Source organism: Botryllus schlosseri, chromosome 12 (assembly GCF_051294905.1).
Source record: "Botryllus schlosseri isolate E-star chromosome 12, Bs_hap1, whole genome shotgun sequence".
NCBI classification, from domain to species: domain Eukaryota; kingdom Metazoa; phylum Chordata; class Ascidiacea; order Stolidobranchia; family Styelidae; genus Botryllus; species Botryllus schlosseri.
Genome location: NC_137247.1, coordinates 9,263,997 through 9,287,645, shown reverse-complemented (window position 1 = coordinate 9,287,645; position 23,649 = coordinate 9,263,997). Strand labels below are relative to the sequence as shown.

General features: G+C 41.5%; 3 protein-coding genes across 3 annotated transcripts in view; 2 read left to right on the top strand and 1 right to left on the bottom strand.

Annotated features, from left to right (window-relative positions):
• LOC145452197 (alpha-galactosidase MYORG-like) overlaps positions 1-13,237 on the bottom strand; it is a 28,127-nt gene extending 14,890 nt beyond the window's left edge. Inside the window, exons 1-8 of the mRNA XM_080330422.1 lie at positions 12,809-13,237; positions 9,582-9,909; positions 9,335-9,509; positions 9,113-9,217; positions 8,822-9,046; positions 8,113-8,298; positions 6,914-6,994; positions 6,536-6,681 (exon numbers count right to left, since the gene is read on the bottom strand). Of these exons, the coding sequence (XP_080186548.1) occupies positions 6,536-6,681; positions 6,914-6,994; positions 8,113-8,298; positions 8,822-9,046; positions 9,113-9,217; positions 9,335-9,509; positions 9,582-9,909; positions 12,809-12,929 (1,367 nt within the window). The 5' untranslated portion in view covers positions 12,930-13,237. The remainder of the gene's footprint in view (positions 1-6,535; positions 6,682-6,913; positions 6,995-8,112; positions 8,299-8,821; positions 9,047-9,112; positions 9,218-9,334; positions 9,510-9,581; positions 9,910-12,808) is intronic.
• Positions 13,238-18,957: 5,720 nt separating this feature from the next.
• Positions 18,958-21,195, top strand: LOC145452063 (maspardin-like). The gene has a single exon (XM_080330274.1). It carries the CDS (start codon positions 19,122-19,124, stop codon positions 20,181-20,183), a length of 1,062 nt encoding a protein of 353 aa, XP_080186400.1. The 5' UTR covers positions 18,958-19,121; the 3' UTR covers positions 20,184-21,195.
• Positions 21,196-21,249: 54 nt separating this feature from the next.
• LOC145452062 (syntaxin-17-like) lies at positions 21,250-23,461 on the top strand. The gene is made up of 2 exons (XM_080330273.1): positions 21,250-22,438; positions 22,476-23,461. Exon 1 carries the CDS (start codon positions 21,250-21,252, stop codon positions 22,369-22,371), a length of 1,122 nt encoding a protein of 373 aa, XP_080186399.1. The 3' UTR covers positions 22,372-22,438; positions 22,476-23,461.
• Positions 23,462-23,649: the final 188 nt, after the last annotated feature.

Sequence of the window (23,649 nt, the reverse complement as noted above, 5' to 3'; positions counted from 1 at the left end):
ATTTCATTTTGGGTTATCTGGATTTACATTTAGTACATCCCGCGAATGGATTCCGATGCGGTACTATAACATTCTTAATAATACGGATTCGAGGATTTTCGATCAACAATACTGGAATTTTTTGGTAATGCTAGAGTTGCCAAATGATTAGTTGCGTGTTTTTGTTAAGTGTTTGATTTCAAGTTAATAAAGACAATAACTGTGTAATGCACATACTTGTGATTCTTGATTCTTGTAGAGTTATAGTTGGTATTGAATCTATAAGTGTGAAAACAGTGGGGCGGAATGTGCGAATAATTCGATGCGGCTGAAAGTCGGCGTCAGTAATATTCGGGTTACGTTCGATTCAACAAAAACGCGTCAAGGGAATTGTCAAAGGATTAGAGTTGTACCGATTTAAAACATTAAGATACGAATCGACTTGATTTGTGTAGTGAGTTTCATTTCAAGTTGATAAACTAACACATTGATTGAATATTTTCATGGATCTTATCACGCAACTAAAGTCAGCCACTATTCTGGAGGCGTGAAACATATAGCGATCGCGGGCGAGTGACAAATTGTTGGTTTTCGAATCACCACCTGCGACGGTTCTGTGACAAACTAATTACCGAAATATTACCTTGTGAGCGGGTATGAGGGATTGCTATGTCTGAAGCATTATCGGGTGAGTGGTTGTTGGATTTTGAAATTATATCACACCCTTTTGAATAAGCGTTCACTTCACAAAGGATTAGGGTTAGAGCGGAAATAAGTTACAATTTGTCGCTATTCAAGTTACCGCGGTCTGTTATTCGTTACTTGTTAAATCTTACCAGCGATATCAAGTACTGTGACAAACTGATTACTAAAATTTCACCGCGTGAGCGATCGGTATGGTTATGACACCAAGTCGTGAAAGATGGTTATGACCGAGACATTATCTTGTCAGCGATCGCGGGGTTTTGCAAACTATTTCACAGCTATTTGAAGTGTTAATTCGTGAGCGTTGTTATTGTTGATATTCGAATCACCGTCTACGCCGTCTCTGTGGTAAACTAAATACCAAAATATTACCTTGCAAGTGATTCCTAGACTTGGCAAACTATTTCACACCTTTTTTGCTGAAAGTACGACATGCCGCCCGCAGTCTATACCGAAAGTACGAATCACGACCGCACCCATAAGAAATAAGACCCGCCGCCATAAGAAATAAGTGCCGCTCGCCACCCCGGGTTTCGTGTTAGCATCAATAACCGCTCACCACCCCCGCCATAAGACGCAATAGCCGCATGCGACCGCACCCATAAGAACACATGGCGAGTCACCACAGACCCCGTAAGAATACACGACAGGCGAATCACCGTCACCACCTATAGTAAAAAAGGCGAGTCACGACCACCGCGGTTGGCTGTGAAACAATTCAGCGCGCAGGTCATTCGAAATATAGGTCGCACTGCTTAATCCTCTTGCAAGCCACGTTTCCGTTTGTGCGATTATTGTTGGTGACTATTCAACACCACGCGAGAGATGCCTGAAAGTGCGAATCACGACTGCACCCGTAAGAACACATGGCGAGTCACCACATATCGCGTAAGAATACATGGCGCATCACCGCCGCAGCCCATAGCAAAAAAGGCGAGTCACGACCACGAGTTTTCAGGCACATCACCGCCGCAGCCTATACCCGAAAGGGTGCCATCATCACCGCATCCATAAGAACACATGGCACCTCACCGCCGAGAGGGGGTGTAAAAGGGTGCCATCACCACCACGAGTTTTCACGGCACCTCACCGCCGCAGCCTATACCCGAAAAGGTAACCATGCCACCGCAGCCATAAGACACAATGGCACCATGCCACCCCCGCCATAAGACATAAGGGTCACCATGCCACCCCCGGTTTCTCGGCACCTCACCGCCGCACCCATAAGAAACAATTACGAATCGCGAGCGATCTACATAACTACTCATATAACACCACACACTGACACACAGTGCACTTGCGTACAGTGTGATCCAAAATTGAATACTGCAATTACTAGGGGTGGTGTGAGCGTGATGTGTGTGAATCTCAGCAATTTGGAGGTTCACGTTCACAAACGAACCTTGGTAGGTTCTGTGTACATTAAAATAGGCCATCACTTCACTTAAACGGAGGGTTGGAATTAGCAATATGACGTCACGTGACGTCATGAGGTTCACGTCCGCGTTCACACAGACCCTTTCAAAAAGGTTCGCGTACACACGAACATATGAACCTTTCAGAGGTTCACACAATCCCTATAAGAACCGATGGTCTATGTTGCGAGTAACCATATTCTTGTAGATTGTGGATCTCCAATCTCGCCTGGAATGCTGACCAGGGAGAAAGGAGAACTGAATAAGAGCGCTGAGGTATGCTTTTCTAATATGAATTACATGTAGGACTGTATTAAGTAAATTAGACGCCGAAGCTGACAAGACATTGACTATAGAAATTAAACATGGAACGGCAACGACCGCTTTTGCAGCTTCGTTCCGCTTCGCCGAGGCTGGAGTGGAGAATTGTTTTGCGTAAGCGACTGCAGGATTTGTGGCAATCCAAAAGCTATCTTCCCAAATGCAAAAATTACTGAATCTGGCCTTGATCGAAAGCTACTGTTGCACCGATTCCAAAAAATATAAATTAAAATATGATCACTGATCAGGCACTGATCCACCTAGAATCCGTCCTCCAAATCTGAATTATCGGAATTGTTCGAACAATCGGAGAATCGCAACGGGTCATTGTTATGGCCATTGTGTTGCGGTTACCCGATTGTTCTGAACGATGCCGATATTTCAGACTTGGGGGCGGATTCTAGGTGGATCAGTGCCTGATCATTATTTCAATTTATATTTTCGGAATCGGTGCAACAATAGCTTTCGATCAAGACCAGATTCAGTAATTTCTGCGCTCGGGAAGATAGCTTTTGGATTGCCACAAATCCTACAGTCGCTTACGCAAAACAATTCTCCACTCCAGCCTCGGCGAAGCGGAACGAAGCTGCAAAATCGGTCGTTGCCGTTCCATGTTTAATTTCTATACATTGACACTCCCAAATCCTACACTTATTTAGTGAATATATATAATTATATATATATATTAAGAGAGAGGGAGAGAGGGTAAGAGGGAGAGAGAGAGATTTAAATTTAGTTTCGCCTGCTCTGACGATGAAGATGCGATACGACCGTTTAAGTGAGGTCATCTGGTCTGCACCACCATTTTATCCTCCATGCAGGGCAGTAACAGCACTTCGTCAGCCCCCCTCCCAAACGATGGTCGTGGGCCCCCATAGGGTGATAACCCTAACTTCTGGGGGGCTTCGCCCCAAAAAATCCCCATCAGGCTAATCGCTGTTTACCGCTACATCTGCATTGCGAGTCCGTTCAGTGAGTCAGCTTTTCTATCCTAAACGCGCGAAGCGCGAGAAGTTTGTATAATTCATGACTGAAACGGTCAATATCATGGGGAATTGCATATATATTGCTATTAATTTTTACTCTTTCTCTGCTCACGTAATATGATTGACCGGTAGAGCTGAGTGAGGTGTGTTTGAAAAGATAGGAACCCTCAATAATAACTAAACATCTCCAGATGTATACCCGTTGGCAGGAACGAAACAGCACTTCGTCAGGCCCCTAAAAAACTTGAGTCATGGCCTTTCATAAGTTGATAAACCGTCCCCAATCACATTGTTCGCTTTTGCCACGAAATTATAGTGGTGCCATTTCGTGAGTCAGCGCGAGGCGCGAAAATTTTCGATAATTCATGATAAATCGGTCAATAAGATCGAGAATTGCATATATATAGCTATGAATTTCTTGTCCTCTCTACTCATATTTACCGGTATAGCTGAGTGAGGTGTCTTCGAAACTGTAAAACCCGTAAATAATAATTAAAACAAATATTCGGGTGGGCGGACTCGTTGGTATAACTTCGTTACATGATGTTATTTCGTGAGTCTGCTATATCAAAAAATATCGAATCGCGCAAACGTGCTGAAGTAAAAGTTCACACGATTTCAAATTGGTATTTCTTCATTGCCATAGAATTTTTCCCTGCGGGATGGTATTTGTCTTGTGAGGTTGAGATTGTCAAGACAGAAACATTCGGCGCCAGTCATTTAGTCGCATATGGACAATGAAACCTATATGTATTTGGTATATATAACGAAGTTTTCGGTCAGTATACGGGCAGTCCCTTTCGGCCAAGGTTTTCTCGCTGCCGATCGTTCTGGCACACTTCTTTGAGTCGCATATTACATGGCCTAAAACTTTATATGTCTTGGCGCGTCGTGGCGCGGTAATGGCCAACGCCGATATGCCCATTTCTATAAATGTCGCGCATTTTTTCTGGGAGGGAATAGTACCCAATAACAAATTTATTGGGCAACTTGAAATCGCGCCCAGCGCAAAAGATTTTTGAAAAAGTTGCACAAATTTTTAAAAAATACTCTATAATTTATGTTAATTCACGAAATAATTTCGGGCCCCCTTCGAGCTCGCCCCCCCTTCAATTGGGAGGTTGGGGTGGGGAAGTTACGGCGCTGCCTCCATGCTATCCGGCGAAGCTGGGCTGATAGTAATGCTAGAAAAATATTTTAAGCTTCACCATTGCGTCACACAACGATGCGTGACTGATACCGAACCTCGGACCGGTCAGAAAATATCTCCGAGGTAAAAGTAAATATAGTGTCTAAAATAATAATAACAGTAACAGAAAGATTGTAAATGTAACTGGTGAATGCGTATAGTTGTGAGCTATTATTTTCCGGTGCAGAGTGTGTACAGCATGACAACTGTTAACAACTGTCGACGCGACTTCGAGGCAGACGTTGCAAAGTTTGCTTCCTGGTCGTTTAATCATTGTTCGCCCGTCAATCAAGCGTTCAGGTTGACTGGTGTGTAAATGTCATACAGGGTAAATAACACGTGTTGCAGTGTTGCTATTGCTCACCGTAAATCATATAATCCAAATCATCAAGCATATTTATACCAATAGCCACTCGCAGGAATTAGGCTGGTCCGATCGCGCTTAACTGCGACTCCGTTCTCCGAGAAGAACTGAACTAACATGTGCCAACGGTAAGGTACCGTGCACGACAATGGCCTTCGCGGCATAATTGAAATTCGCCCACCTATAGTGGGAGCACCACGAAACACCACGCAATCGCGCTTCAAGGCGAGCAAAGCTCTGGCGACCCTGTGTCGAGGGGAAAAGACAAGAGTGGATGGCTTTGGCGCGAGTAATTGACCAGCCTTTTGTTATAGATCCATGATTGCCATACCGTTCTGAGCCGCTTTTGCTGATTAAACCGATCTTGAAGGGCGGTGCCTGATAACACGTACTAGACCTATTTCACACATTTCTACGGTTATTACCAGAATTGTCGAAATCCGATCTCTTATTGCCGTTCGAATCATTTGCTCATACATGCAACGAGACTGTTAGGAGAGACGTATTTATTTCGTAGAAAGTCACTGTCAGGGTTGTAACCAAGTCACATGGCTACGAGTCACAAGTCAATCTCACTTTTATAATTTTGACTCGAGTCAAGTCGAGTCATTTTCACTTCACCACCGAGTCAAGTCCGAGTCCAAGTCATCAAGCAGCGGGTCGAGTCCAAGTCATGGTATTATGACTCGAGTCCGAGTCCAAGTCATTGTGTTGATTGCCCAGTTTCCAGTAAAAGTTTTGTTAAACCCACTTTTTATAGCTCAGTTTGGTGATATCGAATGGTTCGAATTGATAATATACTAATTTTCTTTACTGTAAGCAGTTTCTGGTCGCATTTTCAAGAACCAATACCAATAGACGAAATCCCAAGAGTGTGGTTACTTTACTTCTCTTCGAAAATACAATGAAATATCGGTCATGCCCGTCTGAGTCTCGAGTCATATGACTTGGTTCGAGTCATGCGGAATGACTCGAGTCCAAGTCCAGTCAATACACAGACTGACTCGAGTCGAGTCGAGTCATTTCCGTATCTTGAAAAAATGACTCGAGTCCTGGAACTCCCACAATCAGCCTCGAATTTTTCATTGTTATGGAGATTGGCATTTGGACGCAACAATGCTGTCTGACGAAATGAGAGAGTAACTCAAGAGAAAAAGAGCCAGACAGCATTGTTCAGCATTGTTGCGTCTCAATGCCAATCTCCATAACGATGGAAAATTCAAGGCTGATTGTGGGGGTTCCAGGGCCACGAGCAGAATAAAATTAATATTTTCGTAATCAGTGCAGAGTCAGCTTTCGATTGATACCCGTTTTACCAAATTTGATGCTCGGCAAGCCGGTCAAAAATGACCGTCAAATTGCCTGTAGCCAAATGGAAATAGTGACGTGATACAATTTCACTGAGGCGTGAGATTTGCCTGTGTCGACACCATATAGGACACTATGTTCACACCATCCCTAGTAATTACAGCACCCGGATTTATAGCCAAGTTTGGAAACGTTATCATTAATAAGCCGTGTTTGTATATCACAGTAATTTGAGTCAAATCAAATATATGGTCATTGGTCATTTTACCTCCAGTTGGAATATTTATCCATCATACGCACAAATATTGGCAAATTCTGGGTTCTGTATCCAGACCTGACTTCTACCATGCCTCCGAACTTCGACACACATTCCACATACGCTTTGGAAAAGTCGCAAGCATGGTGAATTTCGCGCTGAAAATATAATATTTCGGTCCAAATCCTACAGCAATCGGAAGAATTGGGGTTTGCAGGCTTATAGGGTTTGGTTTTAAAAATACTAGGCTACTCCTTTAGTCAGGTATAGGCTAAAGTGTGATTTATTTTGTAGCATCAAAGTAAAGTCCCGCGCAATTCACGCTCCTATACAGTTTAATAAAACTAGAAGGGATTTAGCGAATGCAAACGATACCTTCTACGCGCCTACCTTGGTGCCACGTGTTACAGGCAGAAACTCAGCCTCTCCTGCGTCGAATTTGAAGGAGTCAATCGATAGATCCTTGAGAATCTGAAGAGACGATTATCTTACAACTTGATATACAATGGGAAATGCACGTTCATGGAACTACGTTCACCTGTAAACTTTGTTCAATTAAAATGTAAACTCATAGCACGACTTCGGAAACATATTATAAAATAACCGGGATACAGTAATATTTATTCCAATGAACTAAATAACCTTGACAGCGTACCCTACTAAATGGGGGAGACCTATGGAAACAAAATCGCCAGATTCGCCAATGAAAACACATATTTTAGGCTTAGGTACGGGTAAGTATAGGCCTGTGTGGGCCAGATCTGGACAATGGTCATTCTGCGACCCGCGAAGCTATCATGAGCGGCCCACGAACAAATCTTTGGCATTTACGCTATAAACCTATTTATTAATGTTAATCTGTAGACAAAAAGTACTATATAAACTGATCCTCGTCCCAGATATAGCCAATATATCAAATTAAGCCGCAACCAACAAAGTTACGAGTCAATTTCCATATTCAAGTCCAAATCTCATTTGTTGCCTGGTCTGTGCTTCAAACTGTTACGTCATACATTTCCGAATCTTGATTCCCAATATAATGCAATCATTGCATCTGATTAGCGGCTATCCTCTCCCTACTCACAAAAGATGATATGCCAAGCAATGAAAAATGCGGCTAAAGGCGGCCGACAGTTCAACAAGATTTGGTCACTATTTATCTGCGTACTGAAGTCAGCCGTGAATCGTTTTTTTTTAGTTTATAGTGCGTACCGAGCACGTCTCCGTGTTTGAGGAATATAATTTGAGTCGGCATTTTATGAGAAAAACCATGCAGTAAATACATACACTTGGCTGATGCGAGCCTGCTAGCAAAGCGAGCAAATAAGCAACGCTATTCGACCAAAACACACAGAGCTAAGTAAGGATGCAGCCCAATACTACCGCATCCACTTAGCTTAGCAACATGTATTTAACAATGTAATTCACTGATTTAAATTTAGAAATAAATCTGTACGCCGCAGAACATAGTGTAAATTTTGTCTCAGCCCGCCAACGTATTTTCTGCTTCACATTTGGCCCGCCGGGAAAAACAATTGCTCACCCCTGATATAGGCTATATATAATCTCATGAACTATCCCTTACGTACAGTTGCATGTTGTCGAATGTACCATTCCGATGCCTTCGAGTTAGTGAAGTCTACCATCGCACCGTATCCATTCCACCATCTAATCAGTGCAGGAGAATCGGAGGTACCGCTGACGAATAGCGAGGCTTGTGCTGGTGGTTCTGGACCATCTCTGATCCACCGATGATCCAAACATTTACGCAAAGTCTATATAGAACATGAATAAAACTCAGAAAGTTTGTACTTCTACATTTCTGGTATAGCTCAGTCAACTCCATAAAGTCATGACATTGAAAATCAAACGATATATGAAATGGACTGAATATATAATGTAGGCCTATATATCCCCAGGTATGTTATGTCCGTCGCACCATTTAATCGAGTGGGTATAAGCTCTCAGACTACTTCCACTGCTGATCAGCAATTTTTAAGAAAAAGCGAAGTATGGAGTACACACTATTCGAAAGCGACCTACGGTATAGTTTGAATATACCTGTAGCCTGTAAACTGTACGGCCAATGTGGTATTCAACACCACCCGTGGGTATAATTGCACCACTATGAATCCACTTTTCAGAGTGTCGTGCACCTGTGGCACTTGTCTGATCACGTTCATATGACTCATATGCAATATGCATCCTACAGCCGTGCTTCTAAGACCTTGATATGGTTCGCAAGTCACGCTTGATCTATATATCTAACGATAAGTCAGCTATAAGTTGCTATAATACCTCGGATTCGACATTGAAGAACGGAGTTGTCCAGAGGGTAACTCGGAAGTCTAATTTACGCAACGCCGCCATCATTTTCCTTGGTTCTGGAAATTTGGTATCGTCAAACAAAAAATCCCCGTATTTCGTTGACCACATATCATCTATTTCAAGTTGTGAATTTTGAAAACCGCGGCTATCGATCTCTTTCGCAAAATCCAAAACAGATTGTTGGGATACATCTTGCTGATGAACAAAAGTACATCTATCGATTACACCGCGCGTATTATTTCACAATGTTCCACTTGGAACCTTGTATCTGGCCCATGTTGACCATATCGGATAACGGAACATCCTTTCATCTGGTATGGCTACCGGTCGCTGGAAGTACTCCCTCATTGAAATTTTATGGACACTCTGAAATATGATCACATTATATGTCAAGATCTACTACACTTTGCATGTCATGATTAATATAAAATATCATGGGCTCGTCGGTTATATCTGTAATAGAAGAAGTTGAAAAATTCTTGCCTTGACATCACTTCCGACAATGATATCATACTTCAGCAGCACATTTTCATTCGTATTATGAGGACAGACGCGCTCATCACGGCGTCCCGATAACACTATTCGGCCATCCCCATTTTCATTAATGCCGACCCAAAGAGGGACATTTTCATCGATAATAACGCTGCATCCATTGGAGCTAAAGCACAATATCAAGTCAATATGATGCTCCCTGAAGCAAGAACTAGGCCTAATCGACATTTCATCTTACTTCAGAAAATACCTCTCGACAAAAGAACCATAAACAGCATCCTTATGAGACACCATATCTCTTGAAATATATGGTTGCAACGGTATCGATGATTCGGCTATTGGCCACTTCTGAAGGAGCGTCTCGGGCCCGCCATACCAATGACCGTCAGAAAGGGAGAAGGAGTCTGATGGCCAGGACATTCGCCTTGAAGTACTTGGAGCCTTGTCGAGCCATGATACGGTGTATACATCGTATTCTCCGCGCGGGTGATGTGATATAGTTATTGAGTCGTTGAGAAATCCTATCAGGTGAATGGTATCTTCTGTTCTTTCTTTTATCGTAAACCCTGAATGAGAGCGATTTCACTATATCATAATTGTTGACACTCGAGAATCTTTACCCATAATAATCCTCATAATCAGCTGTTCTTATATTCATCCGCTCAAGACACAGTATGTAATTCGCTACAAGGCGCAGTGCGAAGGTAAGCACAAAGAAGTAGGCTATATAGCAGACTTGGACACCTATATATAATTCCATTAAATTGACTAATTATAGAGCAGGGGTCACCAACTCAAAATGGGTCGCGGGCCACTTTTCAAACTTCGTTTTTGGCGGCGGGCCGCAGGAATTCAATATCGAGGTAAAGTAGCCTATAGGCCACGCAGTTTAACAACCACGTGTTAAAACTTTACGTCAGTACAACGCTATGCTTTCTAACATGGGTGACGGGCATAGTTACCACAAAACTAATATTGTTTTATCAATGAAATACAAATACGACAAAAATATCATGATCATCACTTTCATTCTATTTTGAACCATGAGCTGCGCACGATACCTAACAATACTTTTCAGCAACTAAAGAATCGATATTGGGGTTAGCTAGATACTGCACTTGCTGCAAAACTATCTCCTGGTAAGCCTTGTTTTTTTGGATAAACCCTAAGTCGTTTTCTAAGCGTCTCGGTTTTGGCAGTGTCTGAGACCATAATGTCCTATATGGTGTCGACACAAGCAAATCTCACGGCTCAGTGAAATTGTATCACGTCACAATTTCCATTTGGCTACAGGCAATTTGACTATTATTTTTGACCGGCTTGCCGAGCATTAAATTTGGTAAAACAGGTATCAATCGAAAATCGAAATTTTATTCCGCTCGTGGTCCTGGAACTCCCACAATCAGCCTCGAATTTTTCATTGTTATGGAGATTGGCATTGGGACGCAACGATACTGTCTGGCGAAACGAGAGAGAGTAGCTCAAGAGAAAACACCCAGACAGCATTGTTGCGTCCCAATGCCAATATCAATAACAGTGAAATATTCGAGGCCGATTGTGGGAGTTCCAGGGCCACGAGCGGAATAAAATTTATATTTTCGTAATCAGTGCAGAGTCAGCTTTCGATTGATACCCGTTTTACCAAATTTGATGCTCGGCAAGCCGGTCAAAAATGACCGTCAAATTGCCTGTAGCCAAATGGAAATTGTGACGTGATACAATTTCACTGAGGCGTGAGATTTGCCATGTGTCGACACTATATAGGACACTATGCTGAGACATCATTGCACATCACGGCAATATGCCCAATTGCCCATCATTCATATCAAATAATTGTTCCTCTATCTATGGCAGTTATCGGGAACCTTTTTCGACCGAAGAGCCATATTGACCCAATATTTTCAATTGGAACTCTCAAAGAGCCATACATGTCAATCAACTGTTGACGTCACAATTGAATATCTGTGGCGTAGAGGTAGCACTAATACATGGGATTCGTGTGCGCCATATTTCTCTGCCCACATGGGTAAGGGGAGCCAAACATGGTCGCTGCAGCAGCACATACCCGCCGCGTGATACGTCAGTGGGGGCAACGTGAGGCAGTGCCTCAGATGTCGTCAGGGACGAGTGAAAGAGAACTGTGAACCCTTCAATGATTATTGTTATTTTCTATCGATGTTATGGTTTATGAATGACTAGATTTTACACATTTTTATTCCCAAAATCACGGAATTTTCATATCTATTGTTCGAAAATGAAGCGTCAAAGGAGAGGTAAGGCTCAGATGAGGCACAAACGGGCCAAGCCACACCTGTGACAGCTCAACTCATCGTAAACACCTTAGAATTTATAATCACTGATATTAATCAGATGTAATTGTCGCGCTGATTTTGAAAATCTAAGCATTAATCGACTTTTAAAACATACGGCGTTACGTAACATTGCGTGACACACCTACATTTTTACGGAGGTGCTAGAAAGCTACTAACCAATCACGAAAGTGGATAGCTATGGCGTTGTTTTCAATTTGTAATTGTGATTGACACTTCCAAGGCATTTTATCTCTGTGCTTAGATCAGGAAGACAGTGTGTATTTGAAAACTGCATTGTCCGACAAGTGTCGCCACGTCTTCTATTCTCGTTCGTCAATCAGTTTCAGATCAATTTCAGCATTTCACAATTAACTAACCTTACTAAGCGTTCTTCCGAAATCTCACATTAGGTCGCGGGCCGCAAAATATGACCTCGCGGGCCGCGTGTTAGTGACCCATAAATTAAAGCGAAATTCCGGTAATCTAATTATAATCTAATTTGTGAATGGTTTCGTTGATCTGGAATAATTTCTCATGGTTTTCCTGAGAATGCTAGATGAGAACTGTGTCGTGCGAGACGAGCCAAGCTTGCTGTGCGGACATTTGTCATTCTCCTGTTTATGAGAATGAACTCTGAACTCTGATTTGATATTAACTGAACTTTATTGACTTTCCAAGTTTTCACTACTGGTAATAAACGAGCCGCAGTGATTCTCAACAGCGGATAAGGCGTTCTGCAATTTGCAAATGTCATGCGTGAGGTATTTTACAACGAAATGGTGATGGTAGCCTACTACTCCCAGCCCATAATACAGTCGTCAATTTAACATGGATATCAGACTCCGTGAACCAATGGCGCTGCCATACCTTTAACGGTAACTACTCGCATGCAACTATACGCCATCATATATAAGTAATTAATGCGACCGTAACTAAAGTCTGCTGATTATATTATACCGTAGCCTGAGAAACCCTGGACTAAACGACATGTCTCTGTCAATTCAAATATGCATGGAGCCTGGCAGCAACGGGACCAGCTTGGATCTTGTTGTAGTCTGATACAACCTTCTGAATATTGAATATTGATGTGATGGTGTGATCTCCTTCGCTTTTGTGGTAATTAAGGGAAGAGAGTTCATTAGCACAACAATACCTTCTGTCTTGGAGACATGAATACCCAAATCAAGCGTAATCTTTCCTCGTGTCGTCGCAACAGTTAGTGTTTTCGAATATATATCCACTGTGACATTGTCAGCACCAAATGATAGACTCATAGTCAACACTTTCTATATCTTAATTGATCTGGCAGACACCACGGTGCATCAGAGAGTTCCGTATTGATAAACTACACTCTATGATCGCCTGTTAGCGTCTCACCCAGCCCGTTTCATTAGATATCGTGTATGTGAAACAGTCATAAACATACACGATGTCGTTCGTAGCTGCTAGTTCACACAATTGTGTCTTGAGACGACTATATAACAGTGTTAGTTTACTTTGTCGACCGCTTACTAATTTCAGCATGCCTTATTTGCATTGCAATTATACGATCGATCGATCCATTACCCGCTATGTAGGCCTATATGTATTAATAAAATGATTGTGAACATTGCGGATGGGAACAGTGTTTTTCAGTCGCCGACTTTGCGCCAAGAATTTGCTATAGTTTCACAATCAACACTTTTTATGTGGAACCTTCTATACCCGCAATCATCACTGAAGGAATAGCATCATTCATTAAATTTATACAACAACCAGTGGTGGCCCTACGAACGGGGGGCCCTGGGCGAGACTTACCGGGGGGGCCCTTATAAGGATCTAACCGTAGCCCCTTTTCCCATCTCTTATTATTATCTATCTTTCACCGCGGTAAGGTGCTGGATTCGGTCATGTCTATTATTGCATGTGTGCAAGGATGGACTACTTAAAAACCAAGATATTCTACCGCATGCAGAGACGTGATGATTGTCGGGATACGGGACTTTTCTAACAAATGCAAAGATTTGATGATGATTCACACATCTGTACGGAATCATATTCTTGCTTGGTACACGGATTTCCATGTTTATTCGTTATTATCCTTAAAAAAAGCGCATCAGCCAAATAGGGGGGCCTTCGACCAGGGGGGGCCGACCGCCCACCTCGCCCACCCAAAAAGCCACCACTGACAACAACATAATGATATATGCGAGACCTTAGGGTCATCATCATCCTCATCGTTGTTCATTTAAGATACTACAAGTATTGCAATGATAAAACGAAGGTGTCGACACGATTTGCTGATTGCTGAGTTTTGCTGTTTCATCTCAAGACAGTAGCCTATAGTTGAGTATCGAAAATTACCAATTGACAATAGCTTGCATTTTATCTTTAAATATCGCTTCTGTTTGCGATGAATGTTTCGACTAAAACAGAAATCTAATTTATACGGATGTCTTCATCGTCATTTTCCCCATAGTATCGACAGACAGACAGACAGTTTTATTGAACAAGATTGCAATGAAAATATAATACATGCTGCAGCGATACGATCCTTAAGGTATTCCCGCGGATCATCCAGTCAGCGGCATTAATGGAGAACTAATTAGGCATTGTTCAATTCGAATCTCGCGTCATAAATAAATATTTAAAAAATGTAAGCAGGCCGAATAGCGGTTTGAAACGTCAAAGGAGTAACAGGCAAAATACTAAAGGATTGAAAGGACTAAATACAACCAAAACAGGAGATAAATAGGATGAACGGCAATTGCAATATAAAGCAACTAACTTCAATACGGTATAAGTAAATGAGATTTGTATTCACGACAAAATGCAGAAAACGACAATTCCTTCCAGGCTAATGGAATGGCATTCCATATTTTTGGACCATAATATAAGATGGATCTGCGGCACTTACTATTCGTGATATGTGAAATAAATAAATAACCTACATAAATAAGCTTTCATAACGCAAGGAAAGAAAGAGATTTGAACAAATCCTTGTATTTATACGATCTTTCAAGTAGGTCAAGTATAGCTTGTCACATATAGGGGAGATGTGGTACCGATGGATAAAAAATTGCAAAATGATCCCTGGCCGTTAAATCTTCAGCCGAAAAGAGCAGATTTCTTGCTGGATCAACACCTTGATACAAGCTCTACTTACCGCGCATATATACATACATGGATATACGACCATTGACAAAAATATTTATGAACGTTCAAAATGTGTTGCTCGAACGTATCATCGGTCCCCACCCGTTGGGTCGGGAGAAGATAGAATAAATAATACCTCAAATGTTGCCATGAAATCACGTTGGTCGATCTAGGCACATTATTACAAATTTTTGGGTACATACACATTGCCAGTAAATCGACATTTTGATTTCCAAATAACTTGTCATAGCGATAAAACACCACATGTAAATCTAAATATAGCGTCTATGTAGGCTATGCAAGCCTGTTTCTGTTGTTGTATGATTAGTTAGTCCAACTATTTTGCTTGATGTGGCTATGATATCATCGGCCTCAACTCTATAAATTTTGTAGTTGAATTGAAAAGAAATCAAATCAACAAAGGTGGTTAGAGTACAGTGAAGAAAGCTACTCAAGTAGAAGTAGAAGTAGCGGCGAACAAATCTACTCAAGTACGAGTAGGGGAGATGTGGTACCGATGGATCACTGGGACCGAAAATACTTTGAAAATTCTCTATGATAATTCCATGATTACACTCCGTGAACTTGTCTACAATTGCATGCTGGCAAAATATTTCCTCACATACAAAAAAATTCGACGTGAGCGAGCTATGGGGTCTCTCACAGATGTTTTTTGTTTTGGGGGGTGTAAAGTAAATTTAGATCGACATCTACATTTTTCTTTGTAATCTTCAACACAAACAAACCAGCAATCATTTTTATTGTGAAGTGTAGGGCTTGTATCAGGCTATATAATGGCACCTATTATTTCTTTCAGTACTTTCCTTGAGTGGAATTTTTTTCGATTCATGTATAAAATTCGTAGGGTGGGGACCGATGATACAATAGCCAAATCAAGCAAAATAATCAAGCATACTAATCATGAAACAAATGAAACATGCCTGCGTATAGAAAATCTTTATGTAATAATTGCATATGATGTTTTATCGCTATAACGAGGTATTTGGAAGTCACACTGTCGATTTTCGGGCAATATGTATGTACCGTCAAAATTATAAGTCCGAGCCTGAATCGTAACGTGATTTTATGACAACATTTGAGTTAATATTTATTCTATTTTTTGACGGTTGCGATCAAACATTCTTCTTTGGCTTGCTGTAGCTTAGATTATAATACTGAGCAAGAAAAGTTGTCACATCTGAGTTTTTAGGATATATGTGTCATAGGTCCCCGGGTGGTGTGCCATTGGACCCACCGGGTGGGGACCGATGACACGTTCGAGCAACAAATTTTGAACGTCCATAAATTTTTTTTGAAAAGACGGATATTCATATATATGTGCGCGATAGGTAGAGCTTGTATCAAAGTGCTGAGTCAGCAAAAGATCTGCTGTTTTCGGCTGAACATTTTGAGGCCAGCGATCATTTTCCAATTTTTGATCCATCGGTACCACATCTCCCCTACTTCTTCCATAAGCCACCCAAAACTACTTGAAGCAGAAGTAGGATTGACTGACTTTAAATCTACTCAAGTAAGTAAGTAGTTGTGAAAGCAGTCTTAATTCGTTCGCATGGACTGTCAAAAAGCTGCAAATTAAGTTACGCGGAAGGTGCAGAGAGTTTGATTCGCATTGATGCATCCGAGGAGGTGTCAATTTTTGACAGAATTAGCATTCGTCCGCATCATGGGATGCAAACTATATTATTGATACTAGAAGACCCCATTTTAAAGAATATCATGGCATTGCGCCCTACCCCATATTATAAGGCCCCAAGCTTAGGCGAAAAGCAATACGGAGAAGTTGTATCGGATACGGTTTCAACACTTTGCGCGATTAGTATACGTTAATAACAAATATTGTGGATCGTAAAATTTATATTTAGTGTAGCTTTATTTTCGAAAAATGGAGGCACTTGCTTTTATGCTTCAACATGTATGTTCTGCAGACAAAAGAACTGATAAAGTAATTAGAACTCAAAGTATGATACTCGGAATTGAAAGTGAAATACAAATGTCACTTCTAAAAAGCGGAAAATATATATCATGTCTTTTGTCCACGAAGCTTCAAAGGTGATCTGCTAAAACAGGTGTAACGTTCAACAAAGCCGGATTTTTCAGATTAGCATGACATGTCATGGGCTGCTAGATTACTATATGATAGGCGATTGCTAGATTGCGAAACGGTAGTTTCAAACGTTATGGTGGGCCATAACTGCGATGAAATATTTGATGTGGGAGACAATGCGGTGCGAGCGGAACCAAGCAATCCGGTACCTGCATTATATTCACTGATACTTTCGTGAAACATATTTGTCACTCCATAACCACTGTGCGCGAAGCGCAACAAAATTTCTGGGCTTGACTTGACTTTTGTGAATAACAAATGTTGGTACTCCGTGAAAACAGCCCCGAAATTCCTCAGGCTATCTTTCGTATTGGGGGATTAAACTACTTCTTATTGACAAACTGAAAATAGCGAAAAGTAAGTAAGTAGATATTACCAAATATACAAAATATTACGAAGTATAAGTAAAAGTAGAGAAAATCATATATGCTTGAGTAAATACCAGAAGTTGAGGCAAACTATACTTTGGTACTTGCAAAAATTAGAAGTACTCCATTACTGACCACCTCTGCCACTCAAGGTTGGTATTGAATAAAAATACATGTGCCTTTATATATCTTGATACAGGCCTACACTTCACATTAAGAATGATTGCTGGTTTGTTTGTGTTGAAGGTTACAAAGAAAATGTATGCGTCGATCGAAATTTATTTTACACCCCCTAAAACAGAAAAGATCTGTCCGAGACCCCATAACTCATGCAGGTCGAAGTTGTTTGTATGCGAGGAAAGATTCTGCTAGCATGCAACTGTAGACAAATTCACGGAGTGTAATTATGGGGTAATCATAGATAATTTGTCATGTATTTTCGGTCCCAGTGTCTCATCGGTGCCACATCTCCCCCTACCCTACTTTCATGTCGCAATCGCAGCCATCATCTACAGGCGACAGGTTCAGGGTTCAGGTAATTTTGATTAATTTCAGCATTGCTGCGAAGTGATATTTGCAAGAATTGGCGGGAGTATAGCAATGACTCGCTCTCCCTTGATGATATGCGGCTATGAGGCATCAATCTCGTGTAGAGTTTGTGAAATTGTAGATTAGGCTACTTAAGTAGGTTAATGAAAATCATCGTGAAATCAAACCTTACTTTCCATTATATTGAATATATGGTTGGATTGGAGGTGCTTCGTATAGACCTATGTATAAAGATATGTTTCAAGAGAAAAAGAGTAAAATATGTTTATAACCAGATCGTCGATCGTCTTATGAGTTATTTACGACGCATTTTCGAGGGTGGGCGGATGCTGGAGGAAGAGGACGGCAGTACGCCTAAATATTGTCGTCTCATAACAAATAAATTTCGTGGGCGAAGGAGATGCGATGAAACCGCAATAAGGTCATTGCTATTCAACCTGTTGGATGGTACGTAGGCCTACTGTGCGGTTGGAAAAGACCCTACCTCTTGCCGCAATATATTACTTCATGGGCCGCGTGTTGGTGACCCCTGGCTGATTTAAAGGCAGTTGCCTTGTGAAAGTTTCAGGTCTGTTCAGTTTCAGTTATAGCGTTGGCTTATGTCAGAAAAATTCCAATCTTATGTTAGACATATGAAAGGTATAAAAGGCTTATAGTATTTTGTTGCTCAATGCTGCCTAGCTCTGGGCAAATTTTTCTGTTCCACGCCGTTTCATTGAGGTTTGTTCCGGAGGGGGGGGGGGGGGGGGGGTAGCGTAGTGGTGACGACAATCGCTTGTCTTCCAGGCAGCCCTGGTTCACTTACGCGTCCGAGGTTATTCTGGGCTCCTTTTTCCCCGCGTCGCTGTTCTTACGGTGACAAACAAAAGCCAAGAAAAAAAGTCCCGATGAAATATCGCACGCACAAAGAATGGAAAGAGCGAGAAAGAGCCGCGGAATGGAGAGCATCAATAAAGGAACTGTACTGTACTGTACTGTACTGTACTGAACTGTACTGTAGGAACTGACATAAAAATTGCTAATAAACCGAACCGCATGAGTTTGAAAAAAACGCAAGCATTCGGATTTCCGAATCCGGACCTGTCCGGACACGACCTATATTTGTTTTGATTTTTCCTTTTGTTGGTGCTTGCTTGCTTGCGGCTTCGACTTCAACTCGACGGCGTTCAGACTTCCTGATTCTTTCACCACTTTTTGTGAAAACCGACCAACGGTGCAGCGGCTTTTATCGCTAAGTAGACTGATTGTGTGTATCAACATCACAGTACAGACCACTTAGCTATACAGGCATGTCGAATAGACTTGCTGCTTCGGTGGAGTATCAGAGCTTCAGGAATGCTGTACCCTTAAAGCGTATCGTTGTGGACGGAGACGACAGCAAAGTGTGGAGTCTATACGATGCTGGCCCGAGAAGCATAAAATGCCCGATCATTTGCTTGCCACCCGCTGCAGGAAAAGCAGATGTGTTTTTCAAGCAAGTTCTTGGATTATCCGGAATGGGCTGCCGCGTAATTGCATTGGATTATCCGGTATATTGGACCATCGAAGAGTTTTGTTCTGGTTTGAGAAAGGTTATCGATCACTTAAGGCTTGACCAAGTTCATATTTTCGGATGCTCCCTTGGTGGCTATCTCGCGCTTAAGTTTGCGGAAAGAGTGAGGAGTACGTCTATGGTGGCATCCTTGATTGTTTGCAATGGTTTTACTGACACCACAGTATTTAAATACACTCGTGCCGCCACCGCGTTTTGGATAATCCCTGCGTTTATCCTAAAGCGTCTTGTCATGGGGAGTTTAACGTCTGGCATAACCGACACCTTACAATCTGACGCCACTGATTTTGTTGTGGATTGTTTGGAAAACTTATCCCAACAAGAAATATCATCGCGTCTTCTCCTGCATTGCAACGGCGATTACTTAAGATTCCCGCATGCCTTACAACATATACCAGTGACGATATTGGATGTTTTTGATGATTCGGCGCTTTCGCCGAATGTGAAGGAGGATATGTACAAGTGCTTCCCCAATTCAAAACGAGCCCATCTCAAGTCCGGTGGCAATTTTCCTTATCTCAGTCGGTCTGCAGAAGTCAATCTACATTTACGAATACACTTGAAACAGTTTGACGGAACGGATCAGTCGGCATGTAAGGAATTTTCAAAAGGTAGCGAGCAATCTCAATCATACCAAGACCAAAGCCTTGTCAGCGTGGATTTAGATTCTTCTGATGAAATAGCGGAGGACCAAGACATTATTCCGAAGACTTTGTTGCAACTCTCAAAGAAGGGGGGCGTTGTTGGGGCCTCCGTCATTGAGAAAGATGATAGCGATCCTGACGATTTTCCCATTTAAACATTTTGTGTCAATGAAAACACTTTGAATGTCGCAGCAAAATGCTGGCAACTGTGATTGTACGTACTAAAATCAACAACGTAATAGGCCTACTATGTGCAGTCTCTGGTGTTAGGTGTGTTGACATTCAAGTTTTACTAGACCTGCTTGCCATTTCTTGATTACCTGGACTGTAAATGATATCTTTGATTTTGTTTTAAAACTTCTTACAATATTTCTTTGATGATGACCTATGCATGATTTTGACTGGTGTACTTGCTTTTGCTGATACACCCAACTTGGTGTTAACATCATGTGTAGGGGTTGCTTGCCTACATTCTATTTTGTTGGATGATTGATTATGTTTTGTGTATCCATCCGATGGATGTTTATACCCTGATCTTTTAAGATATGTTAGCCATTGTTTGCTACTTAGTAGTTTGAAATTATTCCATCTTAAATTTGTCCTGTAAATTTATGTTTAATATTGATGACTGTACGTCAAACTCATTGCAACTATATTCAATGCGGAATATGTGCCAATTATTTTGATACAACCAATTATTTTGTCACTTGTCATGCGTTGATTATTCTAATGGGCTATCAGACTCTTGTCTTACGTGGAAAGAATTGCATTTTGCCTTACAAATGTACAGCCTTTCATTGATAGGTTAAGGCCTGGTATAAAATCCTATTGCAAATTTCTCCATCACTCCTATAATGCATTTGACAGTTTGGTCCTTATTTACAACGTTGTTGAAATGAATTTTTCAAGATAATCATTTGAGTGTGTATAGTTTTGATTTTTTCATGTGCATATCCCGCAATGCTCTGTTATTGACATATTATCAAATCTCATATAGGCCTACATTTTGACCAAAGGTATTTTATAACACCCGTAAGCCCCAATTCATAAAATTCAGGATTGATCCGGAGTCCTGGACTTAGTGATTATGATTTTCATACCAGTGTATTTTATGTTGCCTTTTATGCATGTTGACATATTTTCTCTCATCTTTGTTCTATATTGCAGTTTGAATTAAAAATGTGTATCTGAAATAATAAGCTCAATATCTTGGCTTACATAATGAATTGGAGTCTGTCGGAAGCATTGTGGAAACCGGTAAGGTTCCTAAAGCCTACTTCTAACACCGTCCAAGATGCGACTCCTCCTAATGGTGTTGTAAATGACACTGACGATGATTTGGGAGTCAACAGATTTCAAACGAAACGGGAAGTACCTTTCAAACGATTGGAAAGTACCGTGCGGAACTATGTCGAAATCGCTTTGCCTGTTGATGTTGAACGATTGCATAAACACAAAGTGAACATTATTAAATGGCGTACCTCCGAACAATTCTCAAAGTTGAAAATTGAATACGAAAATTCGAGCCAAACCGTGAAGCAAATAACAAGAACCTTAGCAGATATGGACAATTTACGTGCTAGGGTTCTTGCTGAAGATTTGGATACGTTCGATTTATACTTGAACCCAGCTAAAACGAAAGCTATGCAGGCTGTCGAAGATTTTTTGACTTTAAAACAAGGTCTTGAAAGTATGGATAAATCTTTACTGACTGATAACTTTATCGTTAGACAAAATCGCCAATTTTCTTCCGTTGAAGACTCTCGGCATGTCACTATGCAGGGTAATCAACTTTTAATTCAAAGCACTTGCGACGATTCTGAATCTACCTTGACTAACAATGAACACTTCGTTGATGCCCCGATTCAAGATCAATTAGTTACAGACGAATTGAACGATCTTGGTGATAGTTGGAAGAAATTGGAAAAGGACATGACTGATTTGCATGAAATGATGCAGACCGTTTCGTCTATGGTGCATGACCAGGGAGAAACTATAAATGATATCACAAGTAATGTGGAGAGGGCCGGTGATAACATAGAGGCAGGGACGTCTCAGTTAAGAAGAGCGACTGTGTTAAAAGCGGCGATGTTTCCAGTTGTGGGAGCGGTCGTTGGCGGACCGGTGGGGATGCTAGTGGGTCTGAAATTGGGGGGCTTGGCAGTTGCGGCTGCAGGCGTCACGGGGTCTGTCGTTGGGTATCAAGGAGGTAAGGTATTGAAGAAACGGCAGCAAGAAGCGAATTCTATTGAAATGAAATCGATTCGTAAAGATGATGATAGTGACAGTTCCAATTCAACTGGATCCTTTGAACTTTTGCACCATGATCATAACGGTACATGATACAAAGGTAGCTAGGTGTTGGGACTTCTGGGAGACGCTATGAGGCCAGCATGAATTCAGAAACCAAGTTGGTACGGTGATATATTAGTGCGTTACTGTTACAGTATTGATGCCTCAGCACAAGTTGCCCTAGTTCCAACGAAGACAGACACTACAATTCAGCCACTGTTCGCAGTATATATGCTAATTTGCATGCATGTGTGCAAATTGACTGGAAACTGTCATCATTATTATGACAATTGAAATTCTGGAGGAATTGGTTGTCCGGCGTGTTATCTTGCCATGGACAGGAACGAGCACAGTTCATAAGCTCAAATGTTCGTCAGTTTTATCTTATTTTGTCATTAATGTCATACTGTATTTGTACTTGTGAAAGATTATGTGTTATTTGCAGTTTGACAGATGAAGATGGACAGATGAAACTTCTGCATATTATCTGATGGAAATATACGCTAAAGTCAGTTGACTTCAAATACTATTACCTATCAGGAAAATAGGCTATGCATTGGTGTATTGAAGGGTTACCTGAAGTTGACGTTTCATTTTTGTGTTCGATCAACGTTTGCATGTAATTTCATCAACGCCAGCGGTTCCCATCTTTTTCGGCTCATCGCACCCTTATCAATTTTGACACAAATTTTCACCCCCTCATATTTACAGATCAGAAAAAAGGGAATGTAATTGGGGAGTTTATTCACCCAACTCTGATCGCTGGTGAATTTACTAAAAAAAGGCTATTTTTTCGAGGTGGTAGGTGCTCAGAAAACCAGTTTCCATGTCTACTTTTCGTTGAGTTGGCCTTTTTTCGTGTCATATGCAGAATAAGCAGTCTTCATGTGCATGTTTTGACCATGTTATATAAATATATCTCACTGGATGTTCTAACATTTTCACCCCCTATCGCTCTCTTTGGTATTTTGGCCTCCTTGTTTCTCAAAATTGCACACGCTGGGAACCAGCGAGATAGTGTAATGGTTGTGCGTCCGGCTTCTCGATCGGTAGGTCGTGGGTTCGATCCCCGGCCGGGTCAGACCGAAGACTCGAAAACTGGTATCCGTGGCTATCCTGCTAGGCGCTCAGCAATCACGGATAGCATGGAGGAGAAAAAACCGGGGGCGCAGACTAGATGACCTCATGGGGGGCCGTATCGCATCTCCGTCGTCAAAGCATCTCGATGGTGCAGGCGAAAAAGAATACCATATCTCTCTCTCTCTCTCTCCACTGATCAATACAGCATTGTACCCGTATTAGAAAAAAAAATGATTATTTTCAAAAATG

Coding starts and splice junctions, on each gene's coding strand:
- LOC145452063 (XM_080330274.1), top strand. CDS start 19,122: ATGTCGAATAGACTTGCTGCTTCGGTGGAGTATCAGAGCTTCAGGAAT.
- LOC145452062 (XM_080330273.1), top strand. CDS start 21,250: ATGAATTGGAGTCTGTCGGAAGCATTGTGGAAACCGGTAAGGTTCCTA.